The sequence below is a fragment of the Mastigoproctus giganteus genome, chromosome 6, assembly GCF_048544385.1.
Source record: "Mastigoproctus giganteus isolate SK-2022 chromosome 6, ASM4854438v1, whole genome shotgun sequence".
Taxonomy (NCBI): domain Eukaryota; kingdom Metazoa; phylum Arthropoda; class Arachnida; order Uropygi; family Thelyphonidae; genus Mastigoproctus; species Mastigoproctus giganteus.
Genome location: NC_143580.1, coordinates 345,112 through 368,512, shown reverse-complemented (window position 1 = coordinate 368,512; position 23,401 = coordinate 345,112). Strand labels below are relative to the sequence as shown.

The 23,401-nt window shown below is 40.8% G+C and overlaps 1 protein-coding gene across 1 annotated transcript in view; it reads right to left on the bottom strand.

Annotated features, from left to right (window-relative positions):
- Window positions 1-23,401, bottom strand: part of LOC150083782 (glucose dehydrogenase [FAD, quinone]-like) — a 302,039-nt gene that overhangs the window by 179,980 nt on the left and 98,658 nt on the right. The window contains exon 2 of the mRNA XM_090374876.1: window positions 5,560-5,762. Within this exon, the coding sequence (XP_090231002.1) occupies window positions 5,560-5,762 (203 nt within the window). The remainder of the gene's footprint in view (window positions 1-5,559; window positions 5,763-23,401) is intronic.

Here is a 23,401-nt window from a genome sequence, read left to right as displayed (position 1 = left end):
TTGACAGGTCACGGCTCTCTAAAGGCGAAACTAACCTCCTTAGGCCTGACCGATGACCCAAACTGCACTTGTGGCGAGAGTGAAGACTGGGCACACATTCTATATGAATGTGTAATATATGATATCCCAGAACAGAGCTAATAGCACAGATTGGCCCTCTTCCCAGGGGAGCGGAACATCTGTTCATCACAGAAGAGTCAAATTATAAAGCCTTTACATCTTTCACAAAGAAAGTATTCGAAAAGCGCAGGGCAATCCAAAGAAAGGCAATTCAGCCCCCCCCCCCCTCAGCAATTGCCCAAGTTTCCCACCACGCCCAGACGATGACTTAAAAAACTGTCAGGATAGCAGTATTCTGCACCCTGACAGAAACCTGACATAACAAAACTCCCCAGGACTACCCTGCCATGTGTAGGAACCTAGGGCCCACACCAAATAAGTAACCGTGTGGGGGGGGGGATGTACAGTCAGCCAGGGAAGCAGATTAACTGAAAAATATCAGTAGGCTAGTAGTAAGGGGATCCAATGTAGAATGAAAGAAGAATGAATGAATGAAAATGAAAGATAGAATGAATAGGCTGGGCACTGAGTGAACTAGGAATTATGGTAAAAGGGAATAAATGGCAGTTTTGGTGAAAGAAAGAGTGACCTAGCATGAGGGAAAGAGAGAGTGAATGGGAATGAGTGGAAGAGCAAATGTAACTGGCCAAAAGAATACAAAGTTAAAAATAACTTGTATTACTTTACGTATACTGTACCAACAAACATTTACTAACCACATAAACACTATCACTGCATTCTCCCCTGGCCTGCAAAAAAATAAAAATAAATAAAAAAAAAAAATTAAATAAAAAAAAAAAATTAAATAAAAAAAAAAAAAAAAAATACATATATATATATATATATATATATATAGAATGCAGATTATGAATGAAGTAAATGTGTGTCTCTCCCACCACCTCACCTGGTGGGTTCCCCACTGCCAGCTAACATATCCCACCCCCGAAGCGGGATGGGTAGCTTGACCTTCATACCGGATTCGACACTCCTTGGACATGACACCGACGAAGACATTCTGCGGCTTTGCTGCCAACACGCCATTGGCGATCCGAACTGGGTACTCTAACCTGGTTCCCTCTAAAACCCCATCTCCAGGCAGGGGGGGGGAACGGATCTCTGTCTCCTCTCCTCCCTGCCTACCCCCATACTTCGCTTGGTGGGGCTCGTCTCCACTGACCTCTTTGGGGATGCCTACTCTATCGTCCCTATTCTTCTATCTGTTTTTCCCCCAGTCTTCAATCTGCCCCCCTCTCAATAAATCGACCGAATACACCCCTTAACAATGCCGCCAAATTCTACCGCTTTCGTATAAATCTCTAAGACAACAAACGCTATTAGCTTTTATCTAGCTTCTATATAGCCTCACATGTCTAAATTTAATAACATCAAAATTTTGCCCGACCTATTAAGCTTTTAACACATCTCTTTAGCGTTCAAACCCAACCAGCGATTTCCTAACAGCAATCCCATTAAGCATTAATGTCAAACGCATATATTTTTTTTTATAGGTCCTAGCCACTGAAATCCCAGGAATCTAGGTGGCAGGACAGGACCTGCCAGAGCAATTTGTTGTGATACTGGATACACCAGGCTAGCCTCCACGTGGCAGGGTGTAAGATGTAAAATCTTACACGTTTAATATTTTAGAAATGAGTGAGATTTATTTAAAATAAAGCTTAGGAAATAGCAAAATAGGACAGTAAACATTTCCAGTCACAAATATTATTCTAGGTCACTCACAAGGAATTAAAAATTAGACAAGGTTGAATTAGAGAAGGGAGCGGTAAGCTATTAGCAATTAGGGGTACATTTCAGTTCCCACCATGGCATAGAACAAACAATAACAACGGGAATGGTGACAGCGACTACTGACGTGCAGGTGCGAATAGCTATGGCTCCAAAGAACAAAGACTGAACATTGTCGGACATCCCTTTGTCCGGTGACACCGAGATTGGCGTCTGACTGTCGGCGATGGCATGGTTGTTACATCATGTAAAATAAATCTGCTAAGCTTAACGAGGAGTGGCGAAGATGACGGCGAACTTCAAAGCAGCGGATTACCTGGGAAAAATTTGGAAATTTATTAAAATGAGCTCTGAATATACAGCTTGGGAAATTTTAAAGGACGAATAGGAAATGATGAAAGTTGACAAAATGAGAAGATTGGGTAAACTCAGGAAAAAGCGGGCAGGAATTATGAGGGGCGTTGCTGAATTCAGAGTAACAAAAAGTCAGTGAGCAGGGGGAAACGAGGACAGTTCCCTCAGTTGAGCGTTATGTGGGTGGTTATGAAAATGTGAGTTAAACACAGATCCAGCAATTGAGCTTTATGTGGTGGTTATGAAGATGGGTTAGTAAAATCAGATCCAGCAGTTGAGCTTTATGTGGACGATTATGAAGATGAGTTAGAAACAGTGAGAACCCCGAGCTGTGTATGTGGGGGTGTGTGGAAATGAGTTAAGAAAGACAAAGTTGAGTTTTTAACAGTGTTAGTGGGAAAATGAGTTGTGTAGGGTTAGATAAGTCCTGTCCTGTCAGCGAGTTGGGAAAGATCTGACAAAGTTACGATGGAGTAGTGAAGGGTTAGATAAGTTTAGTGCAGTCAGTAAGTTAAGAAAAGTTAGTGGAGTTTCATAATAGAAGAGAACAGTCGAGTAGTCCGTCGTCTAAAGGCAAGGGTAGTAGCCCGTATGCAAATGACTGAAGTGTATGGAGAATAAACCTGTCCGTTATAGGAAGGTAGTGAAAGTGGCCAGCGTGAAAATAAGTAGAGTAAGGAGAAAAATAACCCTAGTCGACCATCTGAAGGCAGTGATAAAGGCAAGGCGCAGATAAGTGAGCTGAGAAGATAAAGTTGTAATTCCTAGTCCGCCCGAATATCTGAACCGAAGGTTAAGTAGCAGTATCGAAGACTAGTCCATAAATTCCTAAAAGACACAATGATGCCCTATCCAGACGTAGACTACAGCCCACGGAGAAACTTGAAGTTCTGAGATGAATGCAGTTGGTAAACGATGATGCCATTCCCAGACAAGGAGCTGCTGAAGGCCCCAAATCGGAGAAATCTGATTCGTAAAATTAAGTAAGTGACTACTTATATAGTATTCTCCCTCGCAAATAAAGGACTGTTGGAACTCTAATATCAGATTAGTATAATGTTTAGAAAGATGTTAAGGGAAGGATGTACAAAGATATAAATATATACATAAATATAGAGATAAGTCAGATGATAGTTTTGGGTTTTGATTAATGTATAATTAGACATATGTAGAAAGGCAAAGGAGAGAAATTCGATATTTGTTATTAGTTATTGTCTAACATATAGGTATGAGATATTTTGGAAGGGAAGGGTAGAGAAATACAGAGAAAGAAAAAAGAACTTCTGAATGTAGCTAACCCTTGGGACCAGCATTAGTCCAGAAATTGATGTCAAATGTACTATCTGTCTTGATTAGAGCAAGTTGTGAAGTTATATTCCCCAAGACAAAATGGGGCACTGATTAAAACGGAAGTTAAGAGTGAAATTCCTAAATCAATTTTAAGGAAAGAATAAGATTTACGAAAGGATAAGATTATAAGAGAAAGAGTGTGAACTAAACCTCTTAAGTAATTATTGTTCATGTGTGGAGAAAGAAGAAACTAAAATAAGTTTATGTAATGATATTGAGTGAGTTGTATTGAAGTGGATAACCTTGTTTAGAGTAAAACCACTGTATTTAATTGTCATATATAACTGATAATACATAGGCAAATTTGAGAAATAATAATATGTGCTTGAGAGTGATAATTCTTATATTGTGTATATAAGTGTAAATAAAATGTTATGTTATATATTAATGTGTGTGTGTTGTTTGTCATTCTTGAACACTCAGCCTGTCCGAAGGGGAATTATAAATAATTAAGAAGTTCCCTTGAATCTGGAATTCTCCTGTAAAGTAAAGTCAGATGTGTAAGCGGGGAAATTAAAATAAGGTGGACAACAACTCATATAAGGGAACAAATAAATAATAACTAAATAATAATAAAAATAAGTATAAAATATATAAAATCATTTTTGTTTTTCCACCCCCCACAAGGGTATGGGCAACGTCAGGCCCCAGTCTAGGGGCCTGGCGGCCAATAAGCCGGTCGAACAATGGGCACAACATATCACACTGCACAGACACGGCCCACACACTTTCAAGTCTCTGGCTTGACAGTGTACTGTCCTCGATACAGGGAAACACATGCGGAGTTGGGAGAAATCCCAGGTGCCATTTGACACGAACATACTGTCAGCGTAGTACCACAGAGTTGATACGTCACTCTGGGGTTACTGCTTCCCACATGCAGTATTTTACATTTGTCAATGTTAAACTTCATTTGCCACCTCTCAGCCCATCTGCTCAACCTTTCCAGATCTTGTTGTAGCAGAATAGCGCCAGTAGTGTCCTTAACAACCCTGCCAACCTTTGTATCGTCTGCAAACTTGGACTTTAAGCTTGTTATACCATCATCGATATTATTTATAAATACAGAAAACAATAATGGACCCAACACCGAACCCTGTGGGACTCCACTAATAACATTAGTCCAAGAAGAGCAGTGTCCATTGATTACCACCCTCTGTCTTCTCCCACTTAACCATCCTTTTATCCATTGTAGCAACTTACCGTTAATACCATTCTGCTCCAATTTGTACAATAGTCTTCCATGCGCAACAGTGTCAAAAGCTTTCTTGAAATCCAAGTATATGATATCAAAGTTATTCCCTGCATCCAGTTCCTTTGTAACCACATCATAGTATCCAATCAAATTGGTCAGGAAAGACCTTCCCTTAACAAACCCATGCTGTGTGCGAGCTATAACTGAAGTCTTGTCTAGATGATCCTGCAATGCTTCTTTAACCAGTGCCTCCATTAATTTCCCTGGAACAGAAGGTAAACTAGCAAGTCTGTAGTTACATGTGTTTCCCTTCGATTCTCCTTTGTGGATTGGGGTCACATCCACAAACATAAACAGTTACGAGGAAAATGTGTTTATACCGATGCTGAGATTGAAAACGATGTGATGCACTACGCTGGTCACGAGAGCATCGGCAACCTTTCTAGGCAGTCTGTTTCCACAACTTGATGAATAGATACCTTAGGTCAAGTCCATGAATGTTTTCGTGGTTAAGTTGGAAAGTAACCCAAAATGTGGTTAGAAAGGAAACCGACCCAAACAATTCTTATTTAGTCGTTTTCCCCTTTATATTTGGATTCACTAACATGCCCCATCCCCCTTCCTCAATCAGGTGTAGCAACTTTGCAATCATCTTCCAAAATTTTTTTCTAATCTGTTTTTTTATCATAAATAAAGATTGTATTATTATTGTTATAAAAACACGAGACTTCTGTTTTTTAATGAATCATTCCGTACCGACATTGCGGCGAGTGCACTGTTAGCGGCGAGAATATTCTGGATCAGTATGGGGTCATGAAAAGGCAACTGGAACTCGCACTATACAATATACTCACCCTATTAATTAAGCCGAAACAGGCGGCCTTCTGCGGCTCCGTTTGGTAGGCCCAGTCTACGGGGGTCATCTGTAGCATGGCAGCAGCGATCGGGATGTCCGTCACGATGTTTTCTTTGCCTCCAGCCTCCAGAAGAAGAACCGACACTTCTGGATTCTCCGACAGCCTGTTCGCCAACACTGCACCTGCTGAGCCAGCGCCCACTGCAAAAGGAAAGATTTCGACGATTAGAAGGTTACGCGGGCAGCACCAATGATACATTTCAAAACATCTCTCCCCACCCACCTTTCAACGAGGTCCACTGAAAGGGTGGCAATTGCGAGTAGTTGAACTGTTGCCACCGTGAATCGTGCTTTCCAAACGAATGCCATAGTTTAACGGCATCAATTCTCCAAAAGAAATAAACCAGAACAGGAATGTGTGCGCGCGCGCGTTTGTCTCTAAATTGGCGAGAAGGTGGATGAAAGGTTGGTTAAATGGCGGAGAAAGAAAGAAAAATAAAAAAAAGGGTTAAAAATATCCCTCGCTGTGAGTGGATCGAAGGTCGCTATTCGTTTAATGACAAAGGAGTTATTCAACTCAAGAGTTCTCCTCCGGTGGAGAGGTTGGTAAAGGACAGTCACCACGGTGTTCTGCTTTAAGAAATCACGGATGGAACATTTAGTCGGGCTAAAACACGACGGTGGAATGAATTACTGTTGTACAGCACGTGCAGTTCTTGGTAAGTTCCAGATCAGCTTAATCGATAAGCGACAAGGCAAACTGAATTGCACCCTTATCCAAATTCGGATAAACTCAAAGACAAAGAGCTTTAAAATACGCGAACTATATATATTTTTTTATTTAATTATTTTTTGTTCTTGTTTTGAACTCCTGCAAAATTCGGAAATTTCTTCCACGGACTAAAAGCGATTCTGACAAAGTTAATTTCTAATTAACTACGTCGTCGAAATCTCAACAGAAAAAGAGCAAAATCTGCCCTTTATCTTCTAAGGGCCGTTCTAAAAACGCGCACTGAATTGCAACAGGTGACAGGTTGAGGCTCTCACAATAATCATCTCGTGACCCCAACAACAACGTGCCCAGTGAGTGCATACTGACACCCAGTACACAAAACGACGTCTCCCCTCGGTGCCGGCCCACTGTTCGTTTCATTATTCCGCACGCTTTAGTTCCGCACGTGTATTGCTAGTCGTCACCGACCAGCAATACACGTGCGGAACTAAACCATCAATGGGATCACGAGACCTAACTAGTGACCTTGAGGAATGTGTAGCGACCCGTTCCACCCTCAGACCACAGTCGTTTCGTCAAAACACCGGTCCGCCTGACCCGCTACTAACCCCTAGCATTTTTGCTGTTGTGGGCATTGCATCGGGCATTCGTGTAAAAATTCACTCGATCGCAACAAAGATATCGTACTCTTTCAGGGGGCAGCCGAATGGTGCCGCTGCCACCAAAAGTGGACCGGAAATGCACGCCTACAGTAGGGGGAAAATTATTAGAATATTTTTACGTGAAAACAGAAAATTATTATTATTAGTTTATTAACAAACACCCCTGCGCAGAAATTGTCTAGGAGGGTGGCTCATCCATACATACATCCAACAACACTTATTAGAGAGTAACGTAGAATAAAATATTACAAAATACATAAAATAAATAAATAGGAAACCTTACATACTCGCTATATCAGATATGGCAAACTGAATGGGAGCAAAAAGAGACCAAAGGGGCTACTACCAAAAGGTTTTTTCCACAGGTGGTTATGATTAGCCGAAACCCACCTAAGAGGTAAGCTCTAGGACTTTATTTCTATTGACAGGTCATGGATCCTTTAAAGCTAGATTGCACTCTTTGGGACTGGCCGATGATCCCTCCCCCCTCCCCACTGTACCAGTGGCGAAAGTGAGGATTGGGTACATATTCTATATAATAAATATAAATAAATTTTCTGTTTATACTCCGGGACGACCAAACGGTCAGAGGAGTTCACAATATAGACAGAATACAAGAAACAGCACCGTATTCAGTTAGTCACGGGCTTGAACCCCGGTCACTCATGTTATTATTATTTTTTGTTGTTATTTGGTTTTTTCTAGGAGCATTAGCAACTAAGGCCATATTGCTGCGGGATATGCGGTGGTCATTCCCTGACCTTTCCGCATCCTCCGTATTTGGTGGTCACGGGCTCGAACCCCGGTCTAATCACGAAGGGTGTGCTGCTCCTTCCCACCTGGCTACGGAGGCACCATATTCTATATGACTGTGTAATCTAAGCCAGGGTTATCTGTCAGGTGGGAAAAAAACTAGTAAGCTGTAGGTTTCTCAAGTATATTACTATGAATGAGAACGGGAGTGAATGTAAAGGTGAGAGTATGAAAGGAAATGTTAGGAACGAAGTCAATGATAATTTATGGCTGTGGGATGAATGCGTGAGAAGGGGTGAGTGGTGCAAGAGTAAATGTGGAAGTTGAGTACAATTAGCGAATGACTGTGGGGTGTGAGTGAAATGGGCTCTGTGAATGTAAGGGTGAAAAAGGGTATGCCAGGTTGTGTGAATGAATGCGAGGAACAGAGTGTGTGTTCAATGCATAAATGTCAAAAGCAGAATGTAAAAGCACGACAGGGAGTTTGTTTAAAAATGAAAAAGAAAGAACAAAAAAAAAAGGAAACATTTAGCATTAGTATAATTGTTATATAAATGTGTGTTCGTTTTTTTTTTTTTTTTTTGATTTGAATGTCATATAAATTGTGTGAGCTTTAAATTATTGTTTGTTTAAATTGTTGCTTTGTCTTTAAAGCGATGGTTAAACGAGCATTAAATTATTTTAAAAGCAGTCGTTGGGCAGGCGAGATTGACATCTTGGTGTCAGCTTTGCTGGTTTAATAAGTCATTGTTTGTTATGATGGATGATGGATGAATGATGAATAAATGGGGGAAAAAAAGTATAAAAAACTTGTAAAATGTAAAAACTACGAAATGTTGCCTTGAAATGTAGGAGAAAAAACTATAAAATGTAAAGAAAAGAGGAAAGAAGCTGCAAAGGAAATAGAGCTGCATTTCCTAGTATTAACCTCCAAACCATTCAAAGCAACCCAATCAGCGAAAGAGTTGAGAGCAGCCTGAAGGTTAACTGGCTCATCTTCACTGCTGATACGTGAATATAGTTTCACATCATCGGCAAACATTAGTGTCTTCATACCACCTCTCTCAACAAATTGCGGTAGATCGTTGATAAAGATGGTGAATAAAAGAGGCCCAAGAGAAGAGAGAGGCCCATTTGAGGTGTACCCTATGGTACTCCTCTCGATTGAAAAAATTCCCTTGAGACTTCCTGTCCGATGATCACCCCATTTTTTCGATGCGAAATTTAACTCATCAACCAGGATAGTAAAGGGTCAAGTGTTCCATAGTGGCTTAGTTTTTGAGCAAGTTGATTGTGCGGGACACTGTCGAAAGCCTTAGTAAGGTCTGTGTTGATCACATCAACCTATCCTCCGCGATCGACGGTGTCACATAGTGAGAAGATTAGTGGTAGTTGATCAGCCCTGGTGAAGCCATGTTGGCAGTCGCAGATGAAGTGATGTAAATATTCCATTAATCTGTGGTGAATGACATTGTCCAGAATTTTTGCCAGCGATTTTAGAAGGCAGATGAGACGGTAATTCTCTAGTGAGTGGATTGCGCTTCTCATTGGCATAGGAATAACATTAACTGTTTTGAAGTTAGCGGGGTAAATACCAGTCTTAACGGAAAGATTGAATATATGCAATATTATATATTTAAGTTGTGGAAAGTATTTCTTCCACAAGATAACTGGAATCTTATCTGGGCCAGCTGAAAAAAAGCTTTTTCAGCTGGCCCAGATAAGATTCAGATAACATTAGTCCACAAATAGCAGCACCCATGAATTACCACCCTCTGTCTTCTCGCACTTAACCATCCTTTTATCCATTGTAGCAACTTACCCTTAATACCATTCTGCTCCAATTTGTACAATAGTCTTCCATGCGCAACAGTGTCAAAAGCTTTCCTGAAATCCAAGTATATGATATCAAAATTATTTTCTGCATCCAGTTCCTTTGTGACCACATCATAATAACGAATCGAATTTATTAGACAAAACTTTCCCTTAACAAACCCATGCTGTGTCTGAATTATTGCTGCAGTCTTGTCTAGATGATCCTGCAATGCATCTTTAACCAGCGACTCCATTATTTTACCCGGAACAGAAGTTAAACTAACTGGTCTGTAATTACTCTTGTCACCCTTCGATCCCCCTTTGTGAATTGGGGATACATTTGCACATCTCCAGTCAGTAGGAACCTCCCCTGAGTCCAAGGAAGCTCTCATAATTATGGCTAAGGGTTTGCTTACTTCTTTTGCTGCCTCCTTTAATATAACTGGATAGATCCCATCCACCCCAGGTGCCTCTCTTATGTTTAACTTCAACAATTTCTCCTCCACTTTGCTCTCGGTTATTACAAAATCATTAAACAGCCTGCTACAATGTTCCTTGAACAGTGCCATATATGCTTCATCAGGTGGCGAAGGTAAGTAAGTTACTGAATTATGTGCTCCTAAAAAATATTCATATATCAAAGTTAACCTGAAAGGATCATAAATGAACTGCATGTTGACAGAGAGCTTATGAGAAGTGGAATCTGGATATAGTGACTATTAATGGAATCCTGAACAGGTAATATGTTTAATCTTAATTTTAAGTATTCATACTTCGGGTAGTAGTTGAAAGGAACGGTTGGTTTATAGAGATTTAATGCAGCGGAACGCAGCAAAAATCTGCTAAATACGGCAGTTAAGCTCTGGACAAAATCAAGCGGTGACAAAGTTAGGGATTAAACCTCCCCACTTCCACCCGCATATTTCATTAGCTAGTCATCGAACGAAAGATGTGCGCTATCTTTTTGTGCTAAAGACTACCTGCCAAGAAATTACTGAAATTCCGCCTTCCGTTTGCAGTGCAGAAAGACAGATTTCAGGACATCAGCCGTGACGCTTACTTGCTGCATATGTCTGACCAATGATGACTTCATAATTAAATGCGTTACTTGTCACAAAAACTATTGCAATAAGCCCGATTGTACTTCTGTCGATATTAAGAAATGGAACAAAACTAGAAAACGCAAGTTTGAATGTGATGCTTGTAGGCAACAAACAGGGAAAAATGATGAAGAATTACCCAATGAAGATTCTTGCGAAGAACAGGTTAACGACCTTGAACAAGCAACAAGAGTAATCCTCTCGCAGATCGACCTAGGAAATGGCATCTTCGGCCATCCTGAAGGATCGATTCTTGAAATTTTGGGACGCGATATTTGCCTGGAAGACTGCGAGCACTCTGAAGGGTGTTCCGCTAGACAAAGGAGCAATCATAGATCGAATGAAAGGTAGGAAGAAAACCGAAAACAATGTCTCGCGTACGGAATTAAAAGACATCCTTGCAGATTGCATCAGCCCCTTTTTGATGCAGGCTGCGGAATATGCTAAAAACCTCGCAAGCAATTTCATCCCTGTACATGAAATGCTACAGGAACTGCAGGAAGAGAATTTTCTTCTCAAGGAACAAAACAGTAGAATATTGCACACCGTTAAACGTCTGGAGGAAAAGCTAGGATGTTTTGAATCAGTCCTCGTTGCACAAGGTGCCTCAGCGGCCCCGTAACCGAGGAATCGTGCTATACGAGGCAGAGCTACCCAAAGAAAAGTAGAAGTGAAATGCGTGGATTGCACGTGAGGATAAAAAGAACATCACAAACGTAAGACAAGAAACGAATGTATTTCGGGGAAAAACATATCAGAAAGAATAACAAATCTACAAGACAGCCAAATGATATGTGAATTTCAAGCCCAGGCGCGAACTGTCTGTTTGAAGCAGGACCTCGCAAGCAATAGCACCAAATCCAGTGAAACTTTAGGGGCAGCACAAGGAAATGACCTCACACATTCCACTAGAAAAATTAGAAACCAAAATAAAGAAGTCTCAGAAATATTAGGACAACAGGAATCCACTGAAATGATTGGGGCATGCACGTATTCCGAGAGTACTAACGCCAGAGTTACCTCTTCCCTCTCAGATCATGTTCCTGCAAACCCACCCACCTAGACGCCCACATTGCTAAGCTACCTAAAAAGTATAACACTTTTGAGGGTAGAAAAATCCGTCTGTCCCAAAATTTCATTCCTGCTCTCGCCGAGGATGGCCGAGAACGTAAGTCAATTCACAGAGAAAGTATTAACATGTCTTTTCCTGTAACACACCTGAAAGAAACAAACGACTTTCTAAAATCTACATTACATCTGTTGCAACCAGAGAGCAAATTTTTGTATCAAGGCTGGGGCCCACAACACAGCCCAGAAACATTAAAGCCATGTGTGAGGGCGAACATGGGATAATTGTGGAAGTAAAGCGAGTGAAAACACGACACTCAGCTTACTCCTCCTTTATAATCTCTTGTCCACCAGATAAAGCAACTCGCCTACAAGACCTGAGCGCCTGGCCAGTAGGTACCTTAGTCAGGCCCTACAGAGACAGATGGGCCAGATCGCTGGTTAAAAATTATGAAAGGAATCGGGCTCAATAGCAATCACAAAAACTCCTCTCAGCTAGGGATGTAGAACAATATCCACTTGTTTCCACAAAACGTGAGGAGCATCTCAAATAAGTTCCGCACCTAACAAACGATGATGATGCACGAGGACCTGGATTTCATTTGCTTAATCGAAACCTGGTTGGGAAATGGAAAACAGTTAGATCGGCTAACTGTGGCAGCAAACTACAAATGTGTGGGACCCGGAAGAACAGATAGACGAGGAGGGGGAGTTATAATTTGCTATCAAAATAAATACCAGTTTATAAGAGAACAAACAACCAATTATGGACGCCGTAGCCTAGTGGTCAAGCGCGCGGGTGCATAAGCACACGTGCTTTGAGTGACCGGGGGTTCAAGCCCGTGACTGCTAAATAGGGTCCTATTTTTTGTATTCTCTCTATCTTGTGAACTCCTCTGACCGTTTGGTCGTTCCGGATTATAAACAGAAAATTTATTTATTTATTAATTCAAATAACTAGGAAGGGATTTGCGTTACCTTTTTTAAAGAGCACGTGAAAATACAGTTATGTATCATGTACCTCCCACCTCAGCACACAATGGAGACAAGAAATGAGCTCTATGCGTGGCTTGCTGCAAATCTAAATCCTTGAATCGGCACAATAATAGCGGGAGATTTTAATTTGCCTCTTCCGAAACACAGGGAGGCCAAGAAAGAGCTGGATGCTACTCTGGGTGCATTGCACTTAACGCAGCTTCCGACACGAGTGACAAGGGGAATACAGCAACTTGACCTGTTGTACCATAGTTCATTAGACATCAAGCTAATACAAAATTTCATAACATTTAAGTCGGACCACAATCCCATTGAAGTAGAATTGAAGATCCATAAATACATGCAGGTTAAGCACACGAACTGGGCAAAGCAACTTAAGTACCTTTTCTCCTTGAAGTAAATTAATGCAGAAGTCATTCTCAAGCATGTAACTGGTTATAATTGGAATGACCTGCAAGAAAAGCCAGTAGATGAAGCTTTAGAAATGATCACTCTAATAGAGCTATACCAAACAGCATTGGAAGGAGCAGCAAAAGAAATCAAAATATCTGAGAGAACAAAAGAATGGTTCAACCCACGACTGAAAGCAAGTTTCCTCAGGAAGCAAAAACTGTAGAGAAAATGGCAAAGGACGGGTCATCCCTCCGATCACGTTCGTTATAAGAAGGAAAGAGCACATTTCATCAAAGCAAAACGACAGGCACACCGCAATGTTATTCATAACAAACTAAAACGAGCAAAAATAATTACTAGCAATAGAAAAATAACACACAATATGACCGAATGCATTTACAAGGAAAGGGCTCATAACACTTTTGATAACCTTCCTGGACTGAATCAAATTGACACTACTGATAACAGTAACAAAATTTTGAACCGCCTGAAAGATTTAAACGAGCGAAACTATTTGACACGAGAAGAACCAACAAGACCTCCATTGAGTGAAATACAAATCACCAAAGAGAGCGTAATGAAAGCAATCAACGATCTGCCCAATAAGGCCACTGTTGGACCAGACAAATTTCCAATGTTCATCCTTAAAATAAGTAGCCCATTTATAACAGATCTCATCCAACTGCACATCCACCAGGAAATCATCAAATCAGGAGCGTTCCCCAAAGTTTGGAAAAATTACATTGTAACCCCAATACCAAAGATTAAACACCCAAAATTGGCTAAGGATTACAGACCAATTTCTGTTAGTTGCACCATACAGAAGGCATTTGAAAAAGCACTGCTTCCTACCATCAACCAACACTGATTCAGCCAGGGACCACCACATTTGCACTCAGTCATTTCGGGGGTATCGACGATAACAAACTTACTGGAAACACTTTTTCGCGTGCAGAAAACAGTAAATGAGGTAAAAAACAAATTGATATTATTTTTCTTTTGGATATCTCTGTGGAGTACGATAAAATTTCAGTTCCAGCCCTCATTGGGATTTTAATGAATTGTTTTAATATAAGAGGAAATTTGTTAACTATAATAAGCAGCCTATTAGAACAAAGAAAGCAGTGTCAAGCGCCGAAACTACAATCTTGCTTTACCGTCTCACGAGGAGTGCCACAGGAAGGGAGGTCGTTCGGCTACCCTCTTCGCAGCCGCCCTGGAGCTGTTTCTTGTTCGGTATTGTAATATTATAATGTATGCTGACGATGTAAAATTCTTCATCACTCCCAAAGACCACGAATCAGCAGAAGGTATCTGTCAGATGGGGAATAGCACAATCCGAGAATTTGAGAGCTATCTGGATTGCATCGGGCTCAGTATTAATGCACAGAAAATCTGCACAGGTGACCATAACTCACAAACAGAATAAAAAGGACATCTCCATCTCTGTGAATGGGTCCAGTGTGGCAAAAGTGCGCTCTCATCTGGACCTGGGTCTTAATTGGGATGATAGACTCACCTTTGCCCACCACTTCGTCCATATGAAGACGAAAATATGCGTTACTTTATGGGCTAACTAAAAACTATTATATTTAGGTCACCCGAATAATTAAATTCATCTGCCGTGCTGTGTCTTATGTCTGTTAATTGCATGTGTTCTATGGTCGATTTTCCTGTTTGCTGGACGAAAAATCCCAGTTTCATGGGAAAAAAAACCTTGCTATCTACGTCTGACACCGACTAACTCAGCCACAGAGTGAAAAAAATCCCCTTAAAGTTCCTTGCGTCATGGACGGGATTCGAACCCGGGCCTTTTCCACCCGGTATGGGAAGGAGGGTGACGATACCGCTGTGCTACACGCGCAGATGTTATTTTATGGGCTACTAGACTAGAACTGATAGGAATTAACAGGAAAATACACACTCTCGCACAACTGCTCACAGCAGAGTGGATGCTCCAGCACTGCATAACGTTTCAGTCACACCACGTTCCACCGCTACACGTTGCGGAGGAGTAAATCATACACTGCTTCCAGTCCTGAACAATCTTAGTGTCTGCAAAGATTCTTCCTATGAAACGCAGAAAAAATATTTAACTCTCTGCACATAGTTGTCGAAAAATTGTGAGAATGCAACATACAGGAAAGAGATCTTCCAGAATTCGTACAGACTTACCGAAATGTGAATCGGCTGCAAAGTACCAAAAAATTGCGAGTAAAAGTGAAACTCTCTGCTTTAAGAACGATAATCATTTGGTAAGCTATTCACAGGTAAAACATACGGCGTTCGCGTGTAGCACAGTGGTAGGTATCGTCACCGTACTACGCACACCGAGTGGAAAAGGCCCGGGTTCAATTCCCGTCGATGACACGAGCAACTTTAGTGGGCTTTTTTCACTCCGTGGCTGAGTTAGTCGGTCTCAGGCGTAGATAGCAAGGCCCACAAAACCTTGGATTTTTCGACCAGCAAATCGACCAGAGAACACAAGCAATTTATAGACAAAATACATATATTAGAAATAATTGGTGGCCCTAATATAATTTTTTGATTTTTTTGGTAAAATATACGTCCCTAACAGTTGTATAAATATATAAGTTATATACGGAATTACTTATTTGTAAATACATGATTTATATAAGGTACATACAGAAGCATTAATGTGTAAATACTGTATTAAATATTAAACGTGTACATGATATTTCGGGAAGAGATACGTGTTCAGTTTATGTAACACACTGCCCGTAGTATCTCGTACCCTGACAGGGAAAATTAGTTGCCGAAACTAATAGCTGCTGACTGGTAAAGAGATCGAAGCTATGACAGAAGGAGAGACCTACAAATACCTAGGGATGATGCAGGCTGAGCAGTTAGAACACAAGGAAATCAAGAATTGCCTGAACCAAAAATATTATCACAGACTCAGAAGCCTGCTGAAAGCCAAATTGAACGGAGGGAACACAAAGCCATAAACACCTATGCCGCTTCAGTAGTAACATACACATTCGGGGGTCATAGATTGGACTAACACCCAGCTAGAAGATATCATTTGAAAAATAAGGACAATGATGACAAAAAGTCGCCAACACCAGCCGAAGTCAGCAGTGGAGAAAATAACAATATCTTGGAAAGAGGGAGGAAGGGCCTGATAGACCTGATAAAACAACAGAAAACAGTGATAGCGAACCTGAAGAATCACTTCTAGAACAACACAGCACCACTCCATCAGGCCATAAGGAAGATAGATAAATGGTATACACCATTCAACCCAAGCGAGGAAACCCCTCCCGCCCCAAATGTACAAGAAGGGAAGATAGAAAGATGGGCAAGGAAGACAATCCATGGCATTCACTACAATGACTTCCATCAAGATCACATTGATAACGTTGCTTCCAATGCATGGCTCACAAGCGGGACGCTCTTCCTTGTGACTGAAAGATTCATGCGAGCTATCCAAGACCAGTAATTAACACAAGAAACTACATGTGGACATGTGGACATGTGTTTTTGTAATGGGCGGCACCTAGAACGTCAGTTCATCTCCGCCTCGTATCTCTGTGAAGAACAGTACCACTGTAGAAGGGCCAGAAATAAGTAGTGTATGTTTGTGTGTATTATGTGTGTGTTCTGTTGTTGTGTCTGACCGCTTGGCTACCCAGAATCATCAGTCACCTGGACAGATGATTCTGGGTACTCGTCCACACCACGGGAAGGTGGGCCAGATTCCTCTGGGGGCCCACTCCAGAGGAGAGAAAAAAAATTCCCCGTGGTGTTAAAAAAAAAATATATATATATATATAAAAATAAAAAAAATAATAATAAATAAATAATAATAAATAAAATAATATAAAATATTAATAATAAATAAATAATAATAAATAAAATAATAATAATAATAATAATAATAATAATAATAATAATAATAAATAATAATAAATAAAATAATAATAATAATAATAATAATAATAATAATAATAATAAATAAAATAATATAAAATAATAAAAAAAAATTAGGGAATGTTGCTCCCTATTGAGCAGCTCCACCAGACAAAGGAGTAGAATTATTCGTAGACGTATAACTAATTCTTCTTGTGAAAACATCGGATGCAAACTGCTGAAGAGCAACATAAGAATTCTTGTCTCCCACCAGCAAAGTTCCATGCCCATGAGAGAGTGTAGAAACTGATGAACGAAGAACATCTCTAAAGTCATTATACAGCGGACATTCAAATAAAATGTGGCTCCAATTTTCATTTTCTCCGCATTGACAAGCTTCCGTTCTAGAAAGACCAAAACGACATAGTTTTTGAGGCCAAGAACAATAGGAAATGAAACGGGATTTACAAAACGTCTCTTTTAATCTAAGCCAGTGCTAGAAAGTGAACAGGAAATTAGTGGTCTTCCGGTATTCGCATAAAAGGAAACGCGTCAGGGTGACTGCTAAATCTGGGTAAGCTGGCCATATTTTGAGAGAAAAAGTGTGAAAACGAAAATGAGTGTTTTGGAGGTTCTCAGCAAATATGAAAAAGGCATACTGCCGTGTAAAAAAAAAAAAAAAATAAGAAATTTCTAGAGAAGGGTTGGATTGTGTGCTAGGAAGACAGCTGGGGTGAGTTGTTTTAGCAAATTGTGAAAATTGTTGAGGAAAAGAGTATAGTTTTGTGGGGGGGGGGGATTTGGTAAAGTGTCCATTCTGTGTAGTCAAAAGGGTCGTGAGTTGCGGGTTGAAGTTGAAGTAGATTTTTTGGTGGTCAGAGTTTACATCTCGTGGTAGCAGGATGCAGAAGAAAAAGAAAAAAAAAAAAAAACGTGAGAGAAAGAAAGCCTGGTCCGGCATCGGAGGGCAGTGATATGTAGTGTTAAAGTTTAAGGTCAAGGTCCAGCATCGAAAGGTAGTGATAGTGGCCACTTGTGCAGATAAGTGAGCCAAGAAGAGATAGAAAGTCTGGTCCGGCATTGGAATTCAGAGTGCCCAAGAAATGGAAGAAAGCCTGTCTGCCACGAAGGAAGCCTGAACGCAAGGGAATTAGAAGCAGCAACCATTCGGAATGTAGGTCTGTTCCTGTTTTTTTTCTCAATCCTGAACTGAAGGACTCATAACCTAGCTCTGTAAGGAATTAAATGATAGTCCTTTTAGAAAGGGAACGTTGCTGTTGTGTTGGGCAAATTAGTTACTAAGGTTGAGATAATTTGTTATGAATTTTAATGTTTTTGAAATAATGTAAGGGTGGTACCGGGCTAATAAAAAGAAAGTAACAATACAAAGGAATTAGTAAAGAATTTTCTTTTATAGAGGAACTTCGTGAGTAAAGGAGATGACTAAGATAATAACTAGAGAGTAATTAAGGTAGAATGAGTGATCTGGAAGAGGTAATACATTTTAGTAAATACATTTCATGGCTAGAGAAAAATATACGAAAAGACTAATAACAGGTGAAATGAGTTTACTGGTGTAAGTGATGAATTTGGTATTGTAAGAGAATGATCGAGTAATCATCCAGGATTCATAATAAAAGAGGCCTACGTGCTCCGGATTCATAATGCGAAAAAATTTATTTGTTGCACAGAGCATTAAACTACAATACATAAAATTAGCTTTCGGCTGGGTGGCAGCCTTCATCGGATTAAAATACTTGAATGGCAGTTGGAATAGAGATGTGCACTGCCAGGATGTTGCGTGAGGCCGTGGTTAATTGTTTGTTGATGTTTGTGGCTGTGACGTATGGTGGTGACGTGGTCAGCGTTTGTCAATGGATAGAATTACTGACTCTGTGATGGGATTAACTTGACAACCACTGTTCCTGTTCAAAGCGGTGTCCGAGCATTTTATATTTAACGATTCCAACCAGGTACGCCTTAGGTAATGGTGGGACCTGTCCACAACCACGACATCGCGGTGTGGGCCGATGTCGTGGTGGGTTGTCCAGACATGCTCGGCGATAGCTGAGTGTTCTACATCTGCCAAATGGATCGCCCTTTTAACTTGGAACACTCAGCTATCGCCGAGCATGTCTGGACAACCCACCACGAAATCGACCCACACCGCGATGTCGTGGTTGTGGAGAGGTCCCACCATTACCTGAGGCGTACCTGGTTGGAATCGCTAAATATAAAAATGCTCGGACACCTCTATGAACAGGAACAGTGGTTGTCAAGTTAACCCCATTACAGAGTCAGTAATTCTATCCATAGACAAACGCTGGCCACGTCACCACCATACGTCACAGCCACAAACATCAACAAACAATTAACCACGCGCCTCAAGCACCATCCTGGCAGTGCATCACTATTCCAACTGCCAGTCAAGTATTTTAATCCGATGAAGGCTGCCACCCAGCCGAACTCTAATTTTATGTATTGTAGTTTAATGCTCTGTGCAACAAATAAATTTTTTCGTATCCAGGATTCATATTTAGTAAGATGCAACTGATACAAACTGTTGTTAATAATTTGTGAATTGAGAATAGTTGATGAGAGAGAGAAAGATAGTGTAATATACTGCAGTATGTTTCATATATATGGAAATTGGTATGCTTGTATGTAATATTTTGTGTTTTTATATAAATGCTGTACAGTATATAATATTCATTAAAGGTTGTAAATTTTTTGTAAATAAAAGTGTCTTTAATGTTTTGCTAAAACCCGCTTTACACACCCTACAATCTAGAATTTTCTGTGAATTGTAGTTAAAAATAATAATTTATATCCCACCTCCCCAATATGAGGAGCTTGCTGAAAGCCATCATCGCCTGTCCCTGTGTGGACAGAAACAATAGAGGCATGGAAAAGAGAAGAAGCAGAGTTGTTTCTGCACCGTGATTGCCAACTATCATTCCTCTCCATTGTTTGTACTCTTGTTGTAGATTTTAAATGGTCCGATTATATAGCGAATCTAGGGAATCCACTGTTTACTTTCGTCCAATGTAATGCAGGTCACCAGGAAAGGAGCGTAGGATGGATATTTAGTTTAAGTGCACGAACTTCAGCTACCACTCTGATTTCGTTTCTAATGAATATTAGTAAAATAATAAGAGGAGTTTACCTCAATATATGCATGAATGCATGTAAAACTTCCACCTTCGTGTGTGGACTGAGCCGGGAAATAAATAACCTGGATTTGCGTGGTACTACAGTGAGATTGTATTTGCCTTTGGGCAGGCGATCCTTACATTGAAAAGGTGCATGTGCCGAAGAAAGGTAAGCTGCATGATAATGGGCTCAAGAGCTGTTGCTATCAATTAGACAGTATCATTCTCGTAAGTTCTTCTACCGGTTTCGATGTTTCTGTCCTCTGACCTGTCGCCGTCGAAATCCACCTGCAGTGCCTTATCCTTTGGAATTTTACTCACCTCAGGCTCTAATCTCGCGTTACCAATAGATATGAGATTGCTGTTTATGGCTTCGCCTACAGAGCCATTTTGTCTTGGTTCCTCTGTTTTCCTGCTTTAGCTTGATCATGAGATATTTTCTTCCCTTTGTTGAGGACACTAACATTTTCAGCAGATCTATCAATCTTTCTTGAGGAAGTCTACGGCCTATGATCAGTTGATTGCTTAGCTGGAAGTTGACCCCGTTTTTTCAACCCGCAAAAATCTCCTCCTGAAGGCAGTGTGGAGTGGCTGTCAGCTGTGGACAATGAGGGCAGATTGAGATTAAGTGAGATTGGGCATAGTTTTTATTGAATCGAATAAGCTCAGTAGCTCAGTTGAATTACGTAAATTCGTCAATTCAGCTGGGTCATCAAGATTCCTTAGTTCGATTTTGTTAAATATATCCTTTAATTTAACAAATATAGGAGGATAAGTTTGATCTTCTTATTTTCCCTGTGCAGTACCGTGATATAGTTTTTCAGCTCTTGTAATTGAGCTTTAATAATAACGTTTCCTTGCTCAGGATTAATAACAAAATCTGAATAAACTTCATCATTGCACTTTCTTTCAGTTTCAAGTATTTTTTCAGATTGCAGGAACTGAGTGCTGTCATCGAGGTTCTTTGTCAGTGATTTCACATCACGGGAACCATGTTTTGTCAACTGAAGAAGTTCAATTAGTTTATTAGCCACAAGATCGGCTCCATTTAAATTCTCTTTCTGGAATTGGAGGAACTCGTTTGAAAGTTGTTTCACAGCTGTTGAAATCTGTGTTAATCCTTCGTTACTGCTCGCGCTTCGCGTGTCATTCCATGTTAACGACGGAGGCATGTTAAATCGGCATCATCTACTCAGTCATCATTTGCTGAGTCCTTTGACTGATTGCATTGCTGCCTTTATGTAGCTCATATTTCCAGGATTTTTTTTTTTCTTTTTAGCGAGATTTTTCAGATCCGCGTAAGGAGAACAGGATCCGCAATAATGGGCATACCATGATGCATATTGAAGTGCATAGTCCACTTGGATGCTGAAACTAGTACAGATTAACAATTTCTCTGTAGGCATTTGGAAAGGAGAACTGAAGCAGCCCTTCCGATGCACTTCGTAGTGCACAGTCAGTAATTAGCCGTGACCTTTAGCTTGACCAAAACAGCTCTAGGGCTTGAAACGTTTGAGAGCATAACACAGTGCACGTAGGCCGGAAACTACTGATCTTGACAGCGAGCTTAATGCAGAAGAAAGCGCTTTGTCTGTTTTGATGAAATTCGAAAAATGAATAAAATTACGTGAAATCGTCCAAGAGAAACTCTGTAAGTTGCCCAGAGTAGTCACAGCGAGTAGAAGAAACACCTTAACTCTAAGAAATGAAAACTCCTTAGTTAGATATTTATTAAAAGCACACTTTTCAAGAGCACAAAATGAACACACTGCACCGTGCACGCGCAGCCGGCGCCTCCGTAGCCAGGTGGGAAGGAGCAGCAGTGCGTAACACATGTTTCTTGATTAGACCGGGGTTCGAGCCCGTCACCACCAAATACGGAGGATGCGGAAAGGTCAGGAAATGACCACCGCATATCCCAGAGCAATATGGCCTTAGTTGCTAATGCTCCTAAAAACCAAAACAACAACAGCACGCGCAGCCTGAGTATCAAGTAGGGTCAGTTCTAAGGTTTGGAGGATTTCATCAAGGTGTTCTTTAGCATGATCGTGTCTCGGGCTAGGCTTATCAAAGTTTCCAGTTACAATGATGAGAACATCAGTGCCAGTATTTTCTGAAATCCACACAAGAAGCTCAGTTCGAGAGTCAGCACTATGATACGGTGGAAGATAATAAAATAAATTTTCTGTTTATACTCCGGGACGACCAAACGGTTAGAGGAGTTCACAAGATAGACAGAATACAAGAAACAGCACCGTATTCAGTAGTCACGGGCTTGAACCCCGGTCACTCAAGGCACGTGTACTTATGCACCCACGCGCCTGACCACTAGGCTACGGCGGCCTTAATTTTCTGTTTATACTCCGGCACGACAACCAAGTCAGTAGAGTTTACAATAAATCGTCAATACAAATATTTATCGTATTTAGTAGTCACGGGCTTGAACCCCGGTCCACTCAAGTAACGCGTGCTATGCACTGTCGCTCCTGACCACTGGGCTACGTCAGATAATGCAGACTTGGATTTTTTGATCTTTCCTCCTGAAAGAGGCGGATATGGCTTGAAAGTTTTCAGATTGACTTGGTTTAATTCTTGTCGGATAAAGACTTTCACGATAAAGGAAGACCTTGCATATCAAAAATGGACGAAAATGTGACCAAAGTGTGGGTTTTCGTGAGGTCTGATTAACATTTGACAGTAAGAATGATCGGTAGCAAATTGAATTTGAATCGCCTAACTGTTCACGACATTTTGACCAAGTAATTGGGCATGAAGAAAATTGGTGCAAATCCTCCACCCCTCTTATCTTTTCTGCTGTTTCCAATAAATTTTAGTTATTCTACAGTGCAACCAATGGCACTGGTTGCGTTAGCCGCAGTATTCTGTTATTTACGATGTGCATGCAGCCAGTGTTGTCAAACATTGGCTGTACATCGAGTGCATATGGAGAACGTTCACAATATTTGCCCTCTGTGAATTTATCCTCCTTTTGCAGACACTCTGGTTACTACAGCCAGTGGTAATGATTTTTTTTGCTGCCATCCACTGGATGCAGGATGTCCGCAGTTAGTAGCCGGCCAGGTACATGCGCAATTGTGGCACTCCACGTGATGGAGACGGATCCTGGACAGACTTTCCAAGTAATCGTCTTCCTGGTGGCAAAGCGACCACAAACTAACCAACACACACACACACACACACACACATACACACACACACACACACACACACACACACTGCACAAACATTACATGCTTTTCAGGCGTTTAACAGAGTTTCTGTATCATCCCATCCC